The 18,669-nt window shown below is 45.2% G+C and overlaps 1 protein-coding gene across 1 annotated transcript in view; it reads right to left on the minus strand.

Moving 5' to 3' along the window:
• Nucleotides 1-200: 200 nt before the first annotated feature.
• Nucleotides 201-18,669, minus strand: part of LOC135908801 (protein phosphatase 1L) — a 54,958-nt gene continuing 36,489 nt past the window's right edge. The window contains exon 5 of the mRNA XM_065440634.1: nt 201-1,059. Coding sequence (XP_065296706.1) covers nt 664-1,059 — 396 coding nt within the window. The 3' untranslated portion in view covers nt 201-663. The remainder of the gene's footprint in view (nt 1,060-18,669) is intronic.

An 18,669-nucleotide genomic window follows, 5' to 3' on the forward strand; every position in this document is an offset into this window, starting at 1 on the left:
GACTGCCATAATGCCAATATAAACTATCAAGAAGCGAGAAACACATGCAGCGATATAACTTATTTCTGCTTAAGCGTCAACATATCTGGGAGCACGAAAATGTGCAGATTCAGTGGCCAACCAACTTGACAGTGGGACATGGGAGCTTGTGAGGGCTGTGCCGCACGACAATGCAATTAAAAACACGTCAGACAAACTGCTTTCAGCACCAAAAACTATGTACAGAACAGATAAAGGACTATGTACAATAGTGCCGCAATTTTCAACAGCGGAATAATACTCTACTAATTACTAAAAGCTAACAACTGTCACTGCAAACAATGAGGAGCAAACAAGTAAAGAGAGGAGTGGTTCGGTATGCTTCAACTTAAATAAATAAAAACAAAAGGTAAAAGGTGCTACAAGACAGCACAAACACATTACAAAGTCAATAGAGATTACAGCTCCTGTTGCTCACTCGCTTGCTCAGATGAGTTCCCATAGTTGGTGTGTCTGTCGGCTGGACGAGGGCTACTTCAACTGAAAAAAGCCTGAAGCTGCAAAAGGCCAACACTGCAGACACAGAGGGCCAGTGGTGGAGCAAAGCCTCTTCTAGAGTTCGGAGACTCTGGCATACTGGGTGTGCCGCAGACGGTGTGTGACGGCACGTGTACCACAAAGAAATCACTCGCTGACTGTAGCGTTTCCCGCTGCCCGGCTGCGCAAGTCCACGATGAGTGCTGTGATGTTATCTAGAGAGCCAGCATTGAATGCCCGCACGACCAGTTCCCGGGCCCCGCAGAGGTGTTCGTCGAGGTGCTTCAGTGCCAGCAACGCTGCCTGTTCGTTGCTCAGAGCGTCCCAAAGGCCGTCCGAAGCGAGCACGGCACAGGCGGCGCCCCCTCCATTCCCTCCAGACAGGTCGAAGGTGAGCACATCGGGCTGGGCAACAAGCAGACGACGCTCCTTGAGCGGGTAGTCGCCCAATGCACGGGACGTTGCCAACACGCCGGCCACCCGCCATACACCATTGAAGGTGATGAAGCCACCAGCTTCACGAATGCGCTTGTGCTCCTTAAGCTGCATGGGAACGTCAAAAGAGGAGAGAAGCTTAATAAAGTAAATAAAAAAAAGGTGACAGCTTACAATCCTGTCGTGTCAATTTCTCATCCTATTAGCACAGTATCCTTCATTCCTTCAGACCAGCTTTAATGGAGCTCATGTACAGTATCATGCACGATCGAGACTCATGGGCTGTTGCTTGCAAGATAGTATTATGAATGAGAGCCAAAATGTGACTGTTGATGCACATAGCAAATGCCCAATATAGAGACAGAATGCACTGCTGCATTACCAGTGCGACATCGTCTACAAGCCCACAAACAAGCCTTTGCTATAGTACATCCCAAGCAATGTTTGTCATACAGTTGCAAAGTTCTAACTTATGTGTAGGTTGAAACTTTGGAGCTGTATGTGTATGACAGACAGCCCCAGGCATCTGCTAGTCAGTAAAAGAGCCCAGATGTGCCATTGCCCAGTATCAAACAACACCAGCTCTACCAATGATAACAAGAAAGAAAATCAGCTGTGATGCACGCAAGCAAGCTGGGCGCTGAAATCCCAGGGCTTTGGAACACAGTGGTTTGCACTGCTGGACTTGGCAACAGTCTTGCCCTGCCTTTGTGAATACAATTGTTTGCGGAGGACAAGAAGCCTTGTCCCACTTTTGCCTTCGCTATGTGTTGCCCTGTTGTCCTATCACAGCATGCTGCCCATCATCGCAATAATGACTAATGACGGCTGTTTTACGCTCACACAGGATGGACCTTCCCTTTGATGGCACTTGCCCTCTGCCTCACCGAGTCAAGCTGCTGCTCTTCAACACCTACTCCATGTCTCATTGAAGACCCACCTCAGTGTAAGGACAACTCTATTCACTGTGACTCCTCTGACCCAAGCTATCCAAATAAAGGTCATGTTGGTGCTGTCCCCCCATTGTCTCTTCCAAACCTCCAACCACTCTACACACAGGGTCCAGAAATTTGTTCCCTGAAGGAGAAAGAAATTAGGTTCCATCTGCAAGGCATGACAATCTCTACAACACTTGTCATTGCTTGTCAACAGTGTTTGTCATTGGTGCCCTTCACTAAACTGTTCATACAGCCATTCGCAAAGAACAGCTGGCACTAAAAAAAATTACATTACAGGCAATGAAAAAATAGATGATAAAGACATTACAGGCTGGTGCATGAAAATGCATGCCACCTGTGATCAGCAAAAAGTTTCACACAAAAACAGTGTTGGTCAATCATGAGAGCAATAAGCTAATAATGTATGTGTGGCTATTACTCAACTAGTACATTCTTCTGACATCAATGGCCTACTTAGAACACATTGGTTCCGAGCTGCCACCCAAACATATGACGGATAGATGGAGCGAACACTGGCTAGCTGCAACACCTTTGCTAACTGCAGAGAAAGGAGATATCCCCGCATATATGCGAGAGATCTGAAAGAGGATACCACCAGAGAAAGATGAACTGAAAAGGCACAAGAATGTGTGGTAATGAGCATCTACAACGCAATACAGATAGCATGGATGCATGAGAGCACGGCGCACTGTTCAAGGCTGGGAAGAAGCCTTCATGGTACAGTCGCACACACACACAGAAGAAAAAAAAAGCTTCAAATGGTTCATTGCCGCTTGTTTTGCACCACCTCACAAGGTGGGACAGTGCGTTAGAACCTTAGAACATAGTGCTAGAAGTAATTAAATCCAAAGGTGACCGCAGCCAGTTGGTTGAGCGAGGTAAAAGTTATCAAGTGCCTGCATTACAATCCGCCAAGCCCTGACAAAGATGGTGGTGAGTTCTCATTGCCTCTTTTTGTAGTCTGCTAGCCAGAGAACTTCCACAGAGCAGCAAGACTAAGGGTACGTTCAATTCATCTACACCACTTGTACCATTTCACGAGGCGCTGCACCCTGCCATTCGCCTCAGTGGCGCAGCAATGATGGCCGCAGAACCACGACGTTCGTTTCAAAAGGTGCCGGGCTAGTTCATGATTTTGCTGCACCCACTCCAATGTCGGTGCTGACTTGGTGCAGGCATACAGGTGTGAAGCAGCGGCACAGCAGATGATGCAGCACAAGGGCGTGAGCACCGTTAAAACCCCGCTTATGCACGTCTGATGTGTCTACACAAGTGTGGTGTGTATTTACGCCCCAGAAGCCGATCATACCTGCAGTTCAGGACCTCTCAAACTTATGCACTCTGTGCACTTTAGTCTGACATAACATAACGCCTGCACCGCATCTGCACCTTTGCATTCGTTTTGAGTGTTTTGCTGGGATTGAACCTCGGGAATCGAGCTGCATAATTTCGGAACTTCTCGTAAACCGCCGTGAACTGGTTTACAGTGGTGCAGACGAATCGAACAGACCATAAAATCATCCTGGCTGGTTTTGGCAGCCCACGGGTAGCCAGAACCATCCAGATCAAGTAAAATGAATGCGTGGCAGAAGTGCGTCGTGAAGCAACCTGAAAGTAAAAAAAACGAAGGCGCTCTGGCTGGCTCTGGCAGCTTGGAAGTAGCCAGCAGTGGAAAACTGAAGAGACCCATTATTTAAAGATGTAAAACAGACAGCCGATCTTGTACGTGAACACCCTGCAGCGTACTCTGGCAGCCCAAATCCATGATTACTAGCCAGGATTGTGAAGAAAAAAAAACCGGGTTTGTCTTTGTCATCACCCTTCGAATGCACCGCGGAAAAATTATTCAAAGTGAACCTCAAAGGCCATGCTTGGCCTTGGCCTTGTTGCAGACGACTGAAATGACATAGCCGACATGTTTTAGACATTTAGAGATGTGAAGCTTTCTGCAATTGCTGTCTAGAGAAACAACTGCAAATTGTTTGGCATGTGGGCATGTTTGGCATGTAGGCATGGGAACAACGCTACAATGTGGCTGACAAGTATTTTCCGCTTCTGCCTGTTACAGCTCGTGACAGTATCCAGCCCAAGCACCGCTGCGGCGCCGTATCGGCGCAGCAATGGCGCTTTGCCACACGTGTTGCAGAGTAAAAATCCAGCGCCAAGTGACGCATCTCCGCCGGCCCACGAGTAGCCATGCCAGTGCCAGTTCCTGTGACTCTCCCTGGATGGTCTACTGTATCATCATCGACATCAACGCCCCCGCTCTACTTAAACTACTGGCACCGTCCGCAGCAGTTCAGTGGGCATGGGAATAACGCTACAATGTGGCTGACAAATATCTTCCGCTTCTGCCTGTTACAGGTTTGTTACACATCTTCTAAACGCTCAGATAACGCATTCCTTGTCGTGTTCCCATGCCCACAGCTGCTTTTGAACCATGTATGACTGTTTCTGCGTGATGAAAATGTTGCTGTCCGGGGATGTCGAGCTGGATTCCGGGCCGAATTCTAATAAATCCACGAAAGCTTCAGGTGATGACAGTCCGGTTTTAACGCTGCTTCATGATCTTCGGGACCGTTCCGCCAACACAGAACAGGACAGGCGCATATTTGATTCCCTACAAAGCCTTACAGCAAATCAGAAGGAACTGAGTAAAAACATTACAGAAATCTCAGCCCGCCTTAATGCTGTTGAAAATAAACTACAGTTGCTCGACGCAGTTCGGGATGACATGACCACAGTGAGGGAAAATGCTGAAAGAGCACTAGCTCAAAATGAGATACTAAAAATCCGTTTAAATGACCTTGAGGATAGGTCTCGTGGAAGCAATATTGTGTTTTATAATGTTCCAGAGGGACCCAATGAAACATGGGCAGAATCCGGAGAAAAAAATAAGAGGTATTGTTCAAGAGAACATGTCCTTAACTTTAGCCGAACTGGACATTGAACGCACGCACAGGATCGGTAAGACTGTAACTGGGAAAATGCGACCAATAATTCTGAAATTCACGCACTACAAAATTAAAGAACAGGTCATGGGCGCAAAAAGCAAGCTAAAAGAGTCCGATTTCTCGATTAATGAAGATTTTGCCCTGGACACCAGGCATGCACGGAAAAAGCTTGCTGAATTCGCAAAGCAAACTGAGACCGGTGTATCATTTAGTCTTCGTTTTAACAAGTTTATTCTGAAGAAAAAATGCTATACCTACTGCTCTATAACTGGTAGCGTTCAAGAAAAAGATGAAAAACGTGTTGCAACTAACTCTGGTCCTTTGTCTCCGAGATAGATCAATGAACGTGAGAACCGACCTGCGCAGGCACCTCATAACGTCTCAGTTCTTTTTACTAATATATGCAGTGTCATTGGCAATCGTGATACCTTATCTTGCACGGCCGATACTACAGCAGCTGACATCATTGTACTAACAGAAACTTGGCTTAAAGAAACTGTGCATAATAATGAAATATTTTCAACGGAAAAGTGTTACTGTGTATTTTGCTGTGACCGTTCTTTTAGTCGCGGCGGTGGTGTATTAATCGCTGTGTCGGACAATCTAGAATGCTTTGAAGTTAGTGTTGATATTACAATGGAGTTCAAATGTGTACAGGTAACAATTAATAAAGCTCTATTATATTGTGCATGCTACCGTGCACCATCTACGCCCGTCGGCTTTTCTAACGAGCTTCATGATATTCTGAACATAATTCAAAAAAAAGTTTTCTGGTCATCCTATTCTTATTTTTGGTGACTTCAATTTCCCGAACATTAGCTGGTCTAGCCCTGCAGTAGATGGTGACGGATCTTCCGAGTCGGCAAGTTTTTCAGCCCTCTGCTCCTTCTCCCTAACACAAATGGTTACCCAGCCGACAAGGACGAAAGCTACCAGTTCTAACGTATTAGACCTTTTGCTAACGAGCGCCCCAGATTTTGTTTCCGAGGTAAAATACTTGCCAGGCTTAAGTGATCATCGTTTACTGCACATCACGTTGAATTTACCGTAGAATAAAATGCCAAATAAAACGAAAACCATTTACAATTACGCTAAAGCAAATTTTTCTTCAATTAATGATGGCCTCCGGTTTTTTCTCGATGATTTCATCCTGGTATTTGCCGAACGATCTGTTAACGACAACTGGTGCATGTTAAAAAAAAAACTGCATGAATTAATCGAATTGCACGTCCCTCATAAAATCATCACGACTAATCGTAGGTCCCCATGGTTCACTCGTTCCTTAAAACACCTCGGGAACAGAAAAAGGCGGTTATATGTCAGGGCAAGGTCGTCCGGAAAATCGGAGGATTGGTCAGCTCTAAGAGCCGCGGTTAGCACTTAAAAAAAATCGTTAAAAGATGCTAAACAACATTTCTTTAATGTCACACTGCCATCATTTCTTTTAACTGATACTAAAAAATTCTGGAACGTTGTTAATGGGTCAGATCAGCCATCAATTTTGCTCCTGGATTCTCAATCAAATCCCATCCCTAACAGTGACAGTGCTAATGAACTTAATGAGACTTTTGCTAATGCATTTTCTGTCCCTTTTAGCGCATCACTACCAGACTATACTCCCGATATCATATTTCCAATGGATCCCATTCGTTTTGGCTTTGAAGGCATTATAAGTATTATAGATCGTTTAAAGTTATCCTCTTCATGTGGTCCCGATGATATTAGCACTAAAATCCTGAAAAACACTAAAGTATATTCTTCCATCATACTATTGAGAATATTTGAGCAATCCCTTCAAACTTGTGACCTCCCAGATGACTGGAAATTGGCTAAGGTGGTTCCACTCCATAAATCAGGCGACAAGCACCTATCACTCAACTATCAGCCAGTATCACTAACCAGCATTCCTTGCAAGATAATGGAACATGTCATCTTGTCATCCCTAGCGAACTTTCTTGAGTCATCATCCTTTTTCACTCGTGCACAGCATGGTTTTAGAAAGCACTTTTCTTGTGAAACACAGCTAATAAATTTTACAAATGATATTAACTTCATACTTGATCGTGGCAGTGAGGTTGACTGCATCTATTTAGATTTTTCCAAAGCATTCGACAAAGTCTCTCACAGCTTGCTTCATCACAAACTAAGTAAACTTAACATCGACCAAAATGTACTACGATGGATTGAATGCTTTTTGTCTAACAGGTTCCAGTACGTGCACGCTAACGGCATTAACTCATCATCAGTTTCTGGGACCTCAGGCGCCCCACAAGGTTCTGTCATCGGTCCCTTGCTCTTTCTGGTATATATTAATGACTTGCCTAACAACATAACATCCGCAGTGCGACTTTTTGCAGATGACTGTGTGGTTTACCGGGAAATAAAAAATACTAATGACACTGTACTACTCCAGGAAGACTTAGCTACTATATCTAACTGGTGTTCACAATGGAAGATGACACTTAACGAGACTAAATGCAAGGTAATGCGTTTTTCGCGTTGCGTCAATCCGTGCCCCGCTCCCTACACTATTCGTTCTTCCCTACTAACACCAGTAACATTTTACAAATACCTCGGTGTCACTATAACGTCAAACCTAGCTTGGAAGGCACATATCATTTCTATCATCGTGTCCGCTAACCGCATGCTTGGATACTTGAAATGGAATTTTTCCTTAGCCCCGACACCTGTTAAGCTACTTCTGTACAAATCGCTTGTCCGCTCCAAATTAGAATATGCTAACTCAGTATGGGACCCTTTCACTAACTCTCTTATTGAGGCCCTCGAAGCCGTAGAGAACAGAACAGCACGTTTCATCTTCCATAACTATGATCGTTTGTCCAGCATCACAGAAATGAAAAACACATTGTCACTAACCCCTCTCTCAATGCGCAGAAAAATATTATGCCTGCGTCTGTTTTTTGAAATTTACCACATGAATTCCACCCTTAAAGATACATTACTCACACCACCAACATATGTTTCATCCCGCTTAGATCATACATGCAAAGTTGGTGTTTCACAGTGCTGTACAACATCCGACAAGAATTCATTCATTCTAAAAACATCGTTGGATTGGAACCAGCTACCACGGGATATTGCACTTTCGAAAGACTTTGATGAATTTAAGAATAAATTATCAACGCATTATTGCGTGCCATAGCTTTGGTTCCATTTCCATTTTCCTCGTAATCATGTGCATCCTTATGTATTTCTTCTTCAGATTTGCTGTGTTCATGTTTGTGCTAATGGTGGCATATTGCAATTTGCAACATTTATTTGTGTGATTTAGCGTTTCTGGGTATTTGTACAACTTTGAACTCACTTCATGTTCCGGGTTGTGAATTGTGTATTTGTTTGGGTATATATACATGTTTTATATATATGCATTGTCTCCTTTTGTACAATTTTATTGAAATGTGTGTACCACTCCCCTCAATAATGCCCTGTGGGCCATGAGGGTATCTGAAATAAATAAATAAATAAATAAATAAATAAATAAATAAATAAATAAATAAATAAATAAATAAATTTGTCTTTGTCTCCACCCTTCAAATGCACCCCAAAGCAATTACTGAAAGCAAACCTCGAGGGCCACGGTGTCTTACTGCAGACAGAAGTGACATAGCCAGTGTGTTTTAGACATTATTTAGACATGTGAAGCTTTCTGTAATTACTTGCTAGGACTGTAAAAAAAAAAAAAGTTGCAGTTTCGCCCGAAATGAAAAGCATCCATTGCGATGGCAAATTAATGGACAGTTGTAGAAGTAAAGATAGTAGTTTTATCGGTCGTACAAGCTTGTAAACATAGGCACACAAGCAAACATGAACGCATCTGACTTGATGACTGCGGAAACTTACTGTCAGAATGCTGGCATGAGGAAATTCAGCAGAACGCTGGCATGAGGAAATTCAGCAGCAGCAGCGAGCAAAGTGACATTTGTGCTGTCCATCACTTCAATGAAAAGTGAGCGCTGAGAACACACAGCACGCACAAAGCTGCGAGCCACCAATGTACCTAGACTCTGCCTTCAACGCAGATTGCTCTCAAGATACAGCCAGGCGACTGTGCGCAGCTGCCACATGCACAGTTGCAGCCGGAGCAGAACCCCCCTTCCCCTCTCCTCGTCCCAGTGCCTCGCAAGGTTGGGTGCCTCACGCACGACTGTAGATGACGCACTTCCTGCCCACTTTCATCTCTTTCATGCCGGCGAGATTGAGCTGTGATCGTCAGCTCCCCTCGCACGCCTTAAGTCGCACATATACAGCATAGGGCGTATAGATATGGTTTTATCACCCTTGGACTTTATATGAAACCTCACGGCAATGGTGATGGTGACACCAACGGCAGAAATTGCCATTGCACGAAAAGAACTGCAGATTTGCCTTCATCTGCACCCCTCAAATACAGCGTGAGCAATTACTGAAAGCGAACGTCGAAGGCCATGTTCTGCCTTATTGCCGATTACAGAAGTGACATAGCCTACATGTTTTAGACATTATTTAGACATGGAAAACTTTCTGCAATTACTTGCCGGGATTGTCAAGAAAATGAACTGCAAATTTGTCTTCATCTACATTCCTCACAGTTGGTAATGTCTTAAACATGCCTGTAATGTCACTTCTGCCATCTGCAATACACCAGAAAAAAGCCTTCGAGATTTGATTATAATAACTGCTCAGGGGTGCACATGAGGGGTGCAGAACAAAATTTTTTGCTTCTTTCTTGACAAACTAGCCATGTAACAATGCCAAGTGTAATTTTGAATGATCCAGGCAAAAAAAAAAAAAGATCCGTCTACAAAATTGGAGCAATAATGAAGCTATGGTAAGTGCAAAATATCTTTTTCTACAATTTTAAGTGAGAAATGCAGGTCCCTGTATAAAACCCTTGATGAATGCGCTCGCAGTGACAAACGAAGTAAAAAGTGCTGACTTAAATGACTTTTCAAGCTTTGAAGCGAGATGAGCGAATATGTACAAATATTCTCTCCTCTCACTTTACATATGAGAAAACTTCAGGAAGTTTGCGCAGCACTTGCTGACCTAAAACAGCAAGAAAATGCTTGATGTTGCTTGCACTTGTCACAGCATCCATGCAAATACACAATGGTAACAGACGATAGCAGAGTTGGTGGGCTTTCTTCCTAGTTCCTAAGCGAGCTGCCACTGGGGCACATGTGACTTTCTGAAACTGTTCATTGTAATATCTCTGACATGTGGGCAAACCAAATTGTTCGAGGTAAATAATTTCCTCGTTTGTCCTGAAGCACCCCTTACAAAAGAAAATTCAACATGGAAGTTAGGGCTGTAGTTGGTGATAACGGAACTTGGACATCATAACAAGCGCTAAGGAACGCGAACACAAGGAAGAGACATACATAGAGTATGGATGCTGGACATCAACTGATGTTTTAATGACGAAAAAACAGCAACATACATACTTGCACAGAAACCTACAATAAGTAGCAGAAGGCGCAGTAGTTGTCACTCTACACAATTCCTGTGCCTCTTGAGATACTCTTTCTCTTGCATGCAAGGCCACTGAAGGTGTACTCACACATCTATCAATTTCGATACTAATGCACAATGCCTCGAACATTTCTCTAGCTTGCTGTGTCGCAAAGCTGCGCAGGACATGGGTGCCCTGAAAGTCAGCATGCACGAGCACAGCCGGCAGTAATCTGCCAAATGTCCACACCCCGCCAATGACTTAAGAGCTGTGCGATGCCCAATCTCTCATTGACGCAGCAGCCGGTCTGGCCGACATAGCATTTACCACATGAAAGCGGGATCCGGTACACTACACCCACTTTGCACTCCATGAAACGTGTTGTGTGCTTTGCTGTGCAGCTGGCCTTGGCAACATCATTCACAATATTGCACATACGTGCGAGCATACCAGGCGCTGAAAAAACAACCGGGATGCCACATTCCCCAGCCACCTTCTCGAGGCAGTGGGACAGGTCATGAACTTATGGCACAACTACCGGCCGCACCCTTTTGGATTCAGGCTGATTGTGGGATGCCTGGACCCCTGAATTCACTTCTTTAATGGGGTTCCTGATAGAAGCCAACAATCCCACAGGAAAGCCAGCATTTCACAGCCATAGCACTCAGAGCTGAAGGTTGCACGCAAGCTGATGGTCACAAGACTTCTTGAGAGCAGAGAGCGTGCAGCTTTTTGCAATACCCCTTTTCCCTATCTTGGAATGGGCCGAACTGTAGCTGGGGACTGGTTTTTCAGAGTGTGGATGGTGTCTCCAGCACACCTGACCATCATGAATTATGATGCTGATATCCAGAAGCTGGAAGCATCCCTCTTCAGTTAACTTAAAGGTGGATTTGAACACTTTGCCACAAGATTTGAAAACACCAAGCACTTGGTGCACAAGCTCTTCAGGATGTTCAGGTCATGCATCCTTTCAGATAACTGAGTAATCATAAACATATCTGAAAATTGGTAAAATCTTAGCTGCTCATGCTGTGTCAGGGCATGTGGAAACACGTTTGTCAGAAAAGGGTAAAAACAGATCACCTAAAAGAGGAGCAATGCATGATCCCACACAAATCCCTGCCTTCTGAAGGATGGCAGTATAATTACAGGCAAATGCCATAGAACACAGGTAAAGTAGCAGTAGTAGTAGAAGACTTCTTTGGGGTCCTGAGGAGCTAAGCGGGGGCCTGCAGGTCCCTACCCAGTTGGTGGCTAGTCCCATGTCAGAACAGAGAGGCCATGCCTCCCCGCTTGTTCGCGGGCCCTCTGGAGAGCCAGGAGCTGGACGCCTTTTTCGGGTTTGTGATGGCCTTCGTCCAGTCTTCTCTATTAAAATCCTGTAACACAGGGCACTGCCAGAGCATGTAATTTAATGAGCTAAACTCAGTGCCACAATCTGGGCAGAGTGGGTCAATGTCCGGGTGGAGCATGTTCAAATATCCCCTAGAGGGGTAGGACACTGCCTGGAGCATGCGGAGCATGCTAGCTTGTGGCCTGTTGAGCTTATGATGGGGGAAAGGAAAACTCTGCCTATTCCCTCTATAATGAGAGGTGTTTCATGAAAAGTAACTAGTGGATCACTGTGGACGACCTCTCCTGAACTCATCCGAGACGCCATCCCGTCGCGGCATACGAAACCTCGTGCACGGTCGTGGGCTATCTCATTGGGGTTCAGGTGACCTGGTAATACGTCTGGTTCCGTGTGAGCTGGGAACCAGACTATGTGGTGAACAATGTCAGAGGGGTGTTTGCCGTTTAGAATCCTTGCTGCTTCTTTGGCTATGAATCCCAATGCGAACACTCTAACGGCTGCTTGGGAATCCCTATACACCGTAAGGCGTTTTGAGTCCAGAAATGCGAGAGCTATAGCAGCCTGTTCCGCCACATTGACCGAGGAGGTCTTCAGCGAGGCTTCCAAGAGGAGTTCTCCCCTGTCATTGACTATGGCTACGGAGAACTTGTTGGCACTGGCGTGTCGCGTGGCGTCAACAAAAGTCTCCGTTCCGGATACATTCTTTAAGTAAGTTCGAGCCCTCGCCAACCTTCGACCTTTATTGTGTTGGGGGTGGACATTTCTTGGAAAAGGGTCTACAATAAAGGAGTTCCTTGTTTGAATATCGAGTTGCGTGGTATTTCCCCAATTGAAGCTAGGACGGAGGCCTGCCGCATCCAGAAGTCTTCTGCCTGCTTTGGAGTTTGATAATCTAATAATTTGTGCTGATCTTTGTGCTTCTATTAATTGCGAAGTTGTGTTGTGCACTCCTAATGTCATGAGTTTCTCTGTGCTAGCCGTGATTGGCACACCGATCACCCTTTTGATACTTTTGCGCATAAGCGTGTCTGATTTATCCATTTCCGTTTTCGTCCAATTGACAGGTAAAATCTTAATAACTCTACAACATTGTCACTGGACTTTTGAGAGGCAACAGGACCAAAGTCATCAATGCTTTCACGAACGGTGCAAAACAAGTTGACTTTGCAGGATAGAATAAAAAAAGATATACTACATCAACAGAAAAGGTGTATAGCGGCTGCTGAGGATACTCATACTTGAAAAGATAATTTAAGATACTCTCCAAAGTGGGCACGAGGTAAGGGTCATTCACTCGAAACAATTTAAGATGCTTTTGCAGGAATCTAGAGAAGGCGTCTTGCCATGAATCATACTCAATCACAATCGCCCTGAATGGCATCTCCTCCTTATGCGTTTTCAAAGAGAAAAACATATCCAGGAGGTCCTTTTTAGCACCACCTATGGTCTTCTTGAGGCTTTGAAAGTTCCATCTCATCTCAAAGAGCCAAAGCTTTCTTCCTAAATTCTTTCCATGAGCACTTGACAGGCTTGAAATTATTTGATACTGCCTGCCGAGTTTCTTCAAGAAGACTACCTTAGGAAGCACCACGAAACCACTCACTTTATCAGACACCAGTAGCGCAAATTTAGTTTTCTTCAAAAATTTATTGGTGTCCCGAACCTGAAAGATAGCGTTACTACGCTGTAGTCTGGACATAGGGTAGTCAATGCCTTCTTAAAAGAACTCTGTTTTGTTCATCAGGCTCTACCCTAACTGCAACATTCCTCACCACTGAAAGCAGTTCTACTGGATTTTTACTGACCTCAGTACAAAACTTTGGTCCACTATTCAACACATTTCCTACACTTTCAGGCAAGGTCCAATTTCCAAGAATGTTACTTTTCCAGAACGGCATTCATTCCTGACATGCTTCCTGGTCCAGACAAGCAATGAAGGCAGAGTTCTTGTCCACAGGAATTCAGTCACATTCACAGCCTCATGTGCAAACCTCTGGAACAAACCTTCACCCTGTTGGCTGCTGTTGACTAGGGATGCCGAGAGAATACAAAGACACACCTGGTGGTCACAATTCTGGTGACGAAGCTCGGAGTGCCACAGGTTCAATACTCTTCTTGAATGGCGCAGTGGCAGCACACACAGCAGGAAAAGTTTAAACACCTCAAGAGGGATCAGCTGGTGGTTGAAGCAGGTAACTGCTTGTGCTCGGTATGCAGTTAAAGTGACAAGGTTTACCAAAAACGCAGAAGTTACAGAAGGATTGTGACAAAAGGTTAAGAAGAACGGGGCTAATTGTACTAGAAAGCACACCATTCAAGACAGAAGTTCGGGCTGTTATGATGTCCAAGTACAAAAGTAAATTTCATTGCAGACATACGGTCTCCTATAGCTGTTTTAAAGCGTAAGCTTTCTTTGGCAAGCTCCCCAGGCCTGTCACGCGAAAAGTGTAATGCCTTGTGTCTGCACAAAAACGCATAATTTGTAAAGTTAAGACATTTAATCAGACATGATAGCGTAAATGTAGGTGATTGCTAGCTTTGAAGTGATAAGAAACAATTTAAATAAAAAAATAAAAAAGAGAATACCTATAGAGATACATAGGGCCCCTTGGAAAATACATGGAGAAGCTTATAGTAGGGATAAGCCAACTGAAATTTGACGGTGGGTCAACTTGAAATTTGGAGGTGGGCCAACTGAAATTTAGGTGTGGGCCTTGCACTCCTAGAAGACGATAAAAGCTTCGTATACTGCGACTCGAAGAGGGCAATTCTGTCCTTTGGAATAGGGAGCATATCCCCTACCGTCGGCAGAATACTTGGTACTCATCACCTCACCCCACACTACATCAATTGGTTCCTGGCACACATGGGACCATTGGAGGGGCTGCTCCCTAACCTCAACGAGATGGCACACGAGGCTGCACGAGACCTAACTCACCGTGCGAGCCCAGACTCCCTCATCACTTACAACGATCTCACCCAGCATTATAAGTTAATTAAGAGAACCATGCTGCTACCAGACAAGGCAGTCAATAAAGCACAAGGAGTCATGTACAGGCGGCTTCAGACGGGCACCTACCCATGCCCGGCCTTCCTGCACAAAATCTTTCTAGACGCGCGCCCTCACAATGCATGTCACTACTGTAAAGCCTTTCTCACATGCTCTGGGATTGCCCCCTGGTGCTGGGGGCCAGGACCACCAAGGAAGAGTGGGACCAATCTCTATGCAGCTCGGACCTTGAAGCACAGCTCCGGGCTGTCCATCAGGCCCGCAACGTGGTGGAGGGGCACAGCCTCTGTGTCCCGACGTGGGAGCGGCCCGCTGCACACTAATCACACACACCGACGGACCTCAAAAAAGTCCGTCCGTCCGTCCGTCCGTCCGACTTGAAATTAAGCTGCAGGCCATTTAAATTTGTGGGTGGGCCAACATTAAATTTGGGGGTGGGCCAACTTAAATTTGAGGTCAGGCCAAGTTGAAATCTGGGGGGTGGGCCAACATAAATTTGGGAGTGGGCCAACTTGTGATTTTGGTGTGGCCCAATGTCCAAATGAATGATGCTCAGCATCCTTTGATTTATACACACCTTGCGGGCAAGCGAGCTCATTGAGATGCTTGGCATGTTTTCATTGGGCTTTACCAAGGCACAGTCAGAATGCAGGTGAGAGCTTGCGTGGACAAGGAACGCGAGCATAACACAGGCTTGCAAGAGTGACAGCAAGGGCGACATGGCATGGCAGCTGTGCACTCTCCCTTCACACAACGCCTCACACACTACTGCAGCAGCTGGCATTCCCTTTCGACCACTCTGCTCCATTGAGGCGCGCTTGTGCGCGGTGTTCCAGCTCAATTTGTACGATTGCATTGAAGGGGCCGGATGCGGCGAGAAAATCAGACCATTGTCTACTAAAGCCTAAGAATTCATTGCCGCTGGAGAGGTCATGGGTAGACGTGCATAAGCTAGGAAAAGCAAGTAAGCGAAACTAAGAAAAAATGACGTCATAGCTGAGCCCAACAATGCTTACAATTTAGTACACAATTCTCAGAATTTCTGAAGCTTTTTAAAATTTAATTCTGTGGTTTTACGTGCCATAACCATGATTTGTTTATGAGGCATGCCGTAGTGGGGGACTCCGGATTAATTTTCACCACTAGGGGATCTTTAATGTGCCGCCAACACAGAGGACACGTATATATAACTGGTTCTTTTCTTTTTCTCTTCTTTTATTTAAAAATAAGCGTGTCTCCTAGAGAAGCAAGCAACATGCACTCAGTTTGGCTGCAAAATGACAAAGATGCCGAGTGGATGCTTCATCAGGCTCTTCTGCAATGGCTAGGCACCAGAGCAAGGACAGCATTCTGCCTTCCACTGCCGGCATGGGTGCTGTACAAACGCTACCCTGCTGAGCAACTGTTGTTAGGTTACAGTGGTCTGAATGGACAGCAAGCATCAAGCCAAGCATGTCATTAATGATGTGCACTTTTGTGGTATGTTTAACATCGCTTTCCATTCAGAGTGAAATTAAGACTTTGCTAAATAACATTGCCTGCTTGGGGTTCACACTACCTGCCAGTGCATAAGTGCTGTTTCTTGCACGCGTGCTGAACAACGTCAGATTTAGTGCATTCATGCTGCACAAGCAAATGCCCATGTGAAGAGAGAGGAAATGAGAATTATGTGAATCATGTAGATGTAACTACACTTTGTTCCATATGGAACATAGCAAGTGATACTATGAAGTAGGGGTGTGCGAATATTCAAAATATTCAATTATGAATCAAATAGTGAATGTCTGAATGATTTGATACATGAATTGAATAACTAGCATTTTATTTCTTGAATACAGTCACGCACTGATAAATCAGACACTGATAATCCATACATGCTCAGTATTTTGGACAGCTTAGTGGCACCGTCAATGGCCACATAGACTTAATCTTTAAAGGCAACCAATATTTCGGACAGCCACCAGCTCTACATTCGGTTATCCAGACTCTGTCCGTGGCTATAGTGTACGCCAGCTCTGCCGCCATTATCTCCTCTGGTAACCTCGATGAGACATCAGGTGGCCTCAGTGATTACACATTCGATGATAATCACTGAGGCCATGCCTTGGTCGCAGCACTGCACCTCAGAAATTTAACTGCAAATGCAGAACTTGGAGGCTTTGCCTAAATTGTGAGGCTACATCAACATCGAGATTGTCACATTCATTTCGGCACCATCGCACATGGCCCGCTCTTGTCTGTTGGAATTTGCCTTTTGGACAGAAATACAGGTGCCGGTGAACCTTGTTACACATAAGTGGATGTGCATGCAGCAATGAATCGACCACTCCTTCCTTGCACAAGAGCCTTAAAATATAAATATAAATGTTTTTTTTTGGGGGGGGGGGGAGGGGTATTCGTTTTTTTCGGAAATTCAATAGCTCGGACTTATTTGCATTCCCTGTAGAGCCCGAATTATCGGTCATCGGCTGTGCATTCAAACCCACTTATAACAATATTCAAGCGGCACGAAAATTTCGTTGTTATAACCGGAGCATGAAAAAATCAAAATAGGAGGATGGCAGAGCTAATACAATAAACTATGGCGGCGGGAAGGCCAGTGTCCCTCCTCATTACCTTCCTCCATTCAGCTGCGTATTGCGTTCACTCGTTTAACTGCTTCCTGGGAACTCCGATAACGTCTAATAAGGAGAGGTTGTCAGTGTTAAAGAACGGCGACGATCGACGATCGCCTCATCGGTTAGAAGCACTTAGTTTCCAAATCTATAGCCATGCACTTTCTTTTCACTAGCAACGTCGTGCGTTGCCAATGATCAACAGGCAGATCAGCCATCTTCTGTTTCGGCAGCGAGGCAAACGAGTCTGAGAAACCACTTGGCCAGGAACGATTTCGCCGCAACCAACAAAGATAAACGTGACCAGTTAAGCTGTTTGCAGAACTGTGCTGAATGAGGAGCCAGCGAGCAACATGCGAGCAATACTTGCAGACAACTTTCTGTGGCTATAAAGGGAAACCCACGGGGACGGAGCTTCTGCACATGTGTTACTGCGCCAAAGCAGTCGGCCAGCAGTTGACAGTGCTCATGGTTGCTCAGAACAGACACTGAATTGGCGTAGTTTCCACGTGCGACGGTTTTGTATTTGCCTAGACGCGAAAGGGAAAAGCTGCAAAATAAGTAAGCTTTTACATTCAGTGGTGTGTATTATGTTATTGAACTGCTGCTAATAAAGTGTTTGCTTTCTCTTCCCCAGCTTGTGGATGTGGATGAAAATGCGGGACTCTTTTCAGAAGTGCTCTCACTTGTGCGCGCTTTGCCTCCGTAGCTCTCCCTTCATAGTGACAGAAAGTTGTCCGTGAGTATACGAGAAGCACAGTTGGCATGGTCTATTCGTGTTCCAGAGAGTGGCGCGGCATAGAGCTATGGGCATAGCCCATTTGTGTTCGGAGGGGTGGAAGGGCAACAGAAGACAGGCGCATCAAGAAAGCTGGAAAATTAGTGCGTGGCAAAGGTGGCGAAGGCCCTGATTCGTTGGTTCTTGATTGCAAGCGCAGCTGCGACGTACTTGATTCGCTGTGTTTTGGCGCTTGCCGTGCCATCTCCGCACAACATTAGCAGCTGTACAAGGTTTGCAAAGCCTCCGAGATTCGCAACGGGCAAGAAGTCTCGGAGGTTACGTAGAACGGAGAGGCGGCAGCCGCCGCTGCCTTCTGGTTGACCCCGCGTCGGTTAGATTTTTTTTCCTATTTTGCCTTCTCTCGCCGTTCTCTCCGTTTAGGAGGCAATACAGCCTTGTGCATAGGCAGTAGGCGCGTTTCTCTGGCCGTGTGCCAGGTGAGCGTAGTTCGAATTATCCGCGAGGAAACCTTCTCGCGTTCCAATTAACGGACTTTTTTATACATAGACTTCTGTGGAGCTTGGCCGGACCAAATCGTACAGTTCGAATTATCCATAAATTCGAATTATTGAAGTTCGAATTAACGAGCT

Source organism: Dermacentor albipictus, chromosome 1, assembly GCF_038994185.2.
Source record: "Dermacentor albipictus isolate Rhodes 1998 colony chromosome 1, USDA_Dalb.pri_finalv2, whole genome shotgun sequence".
Classification (NCBI taxonomy): Eukaryota; Metazoa; Arthropoda; class Arachnida; order Ixodida; family Ixodidae; genus Dermacentor; species Dermacentor albipictus.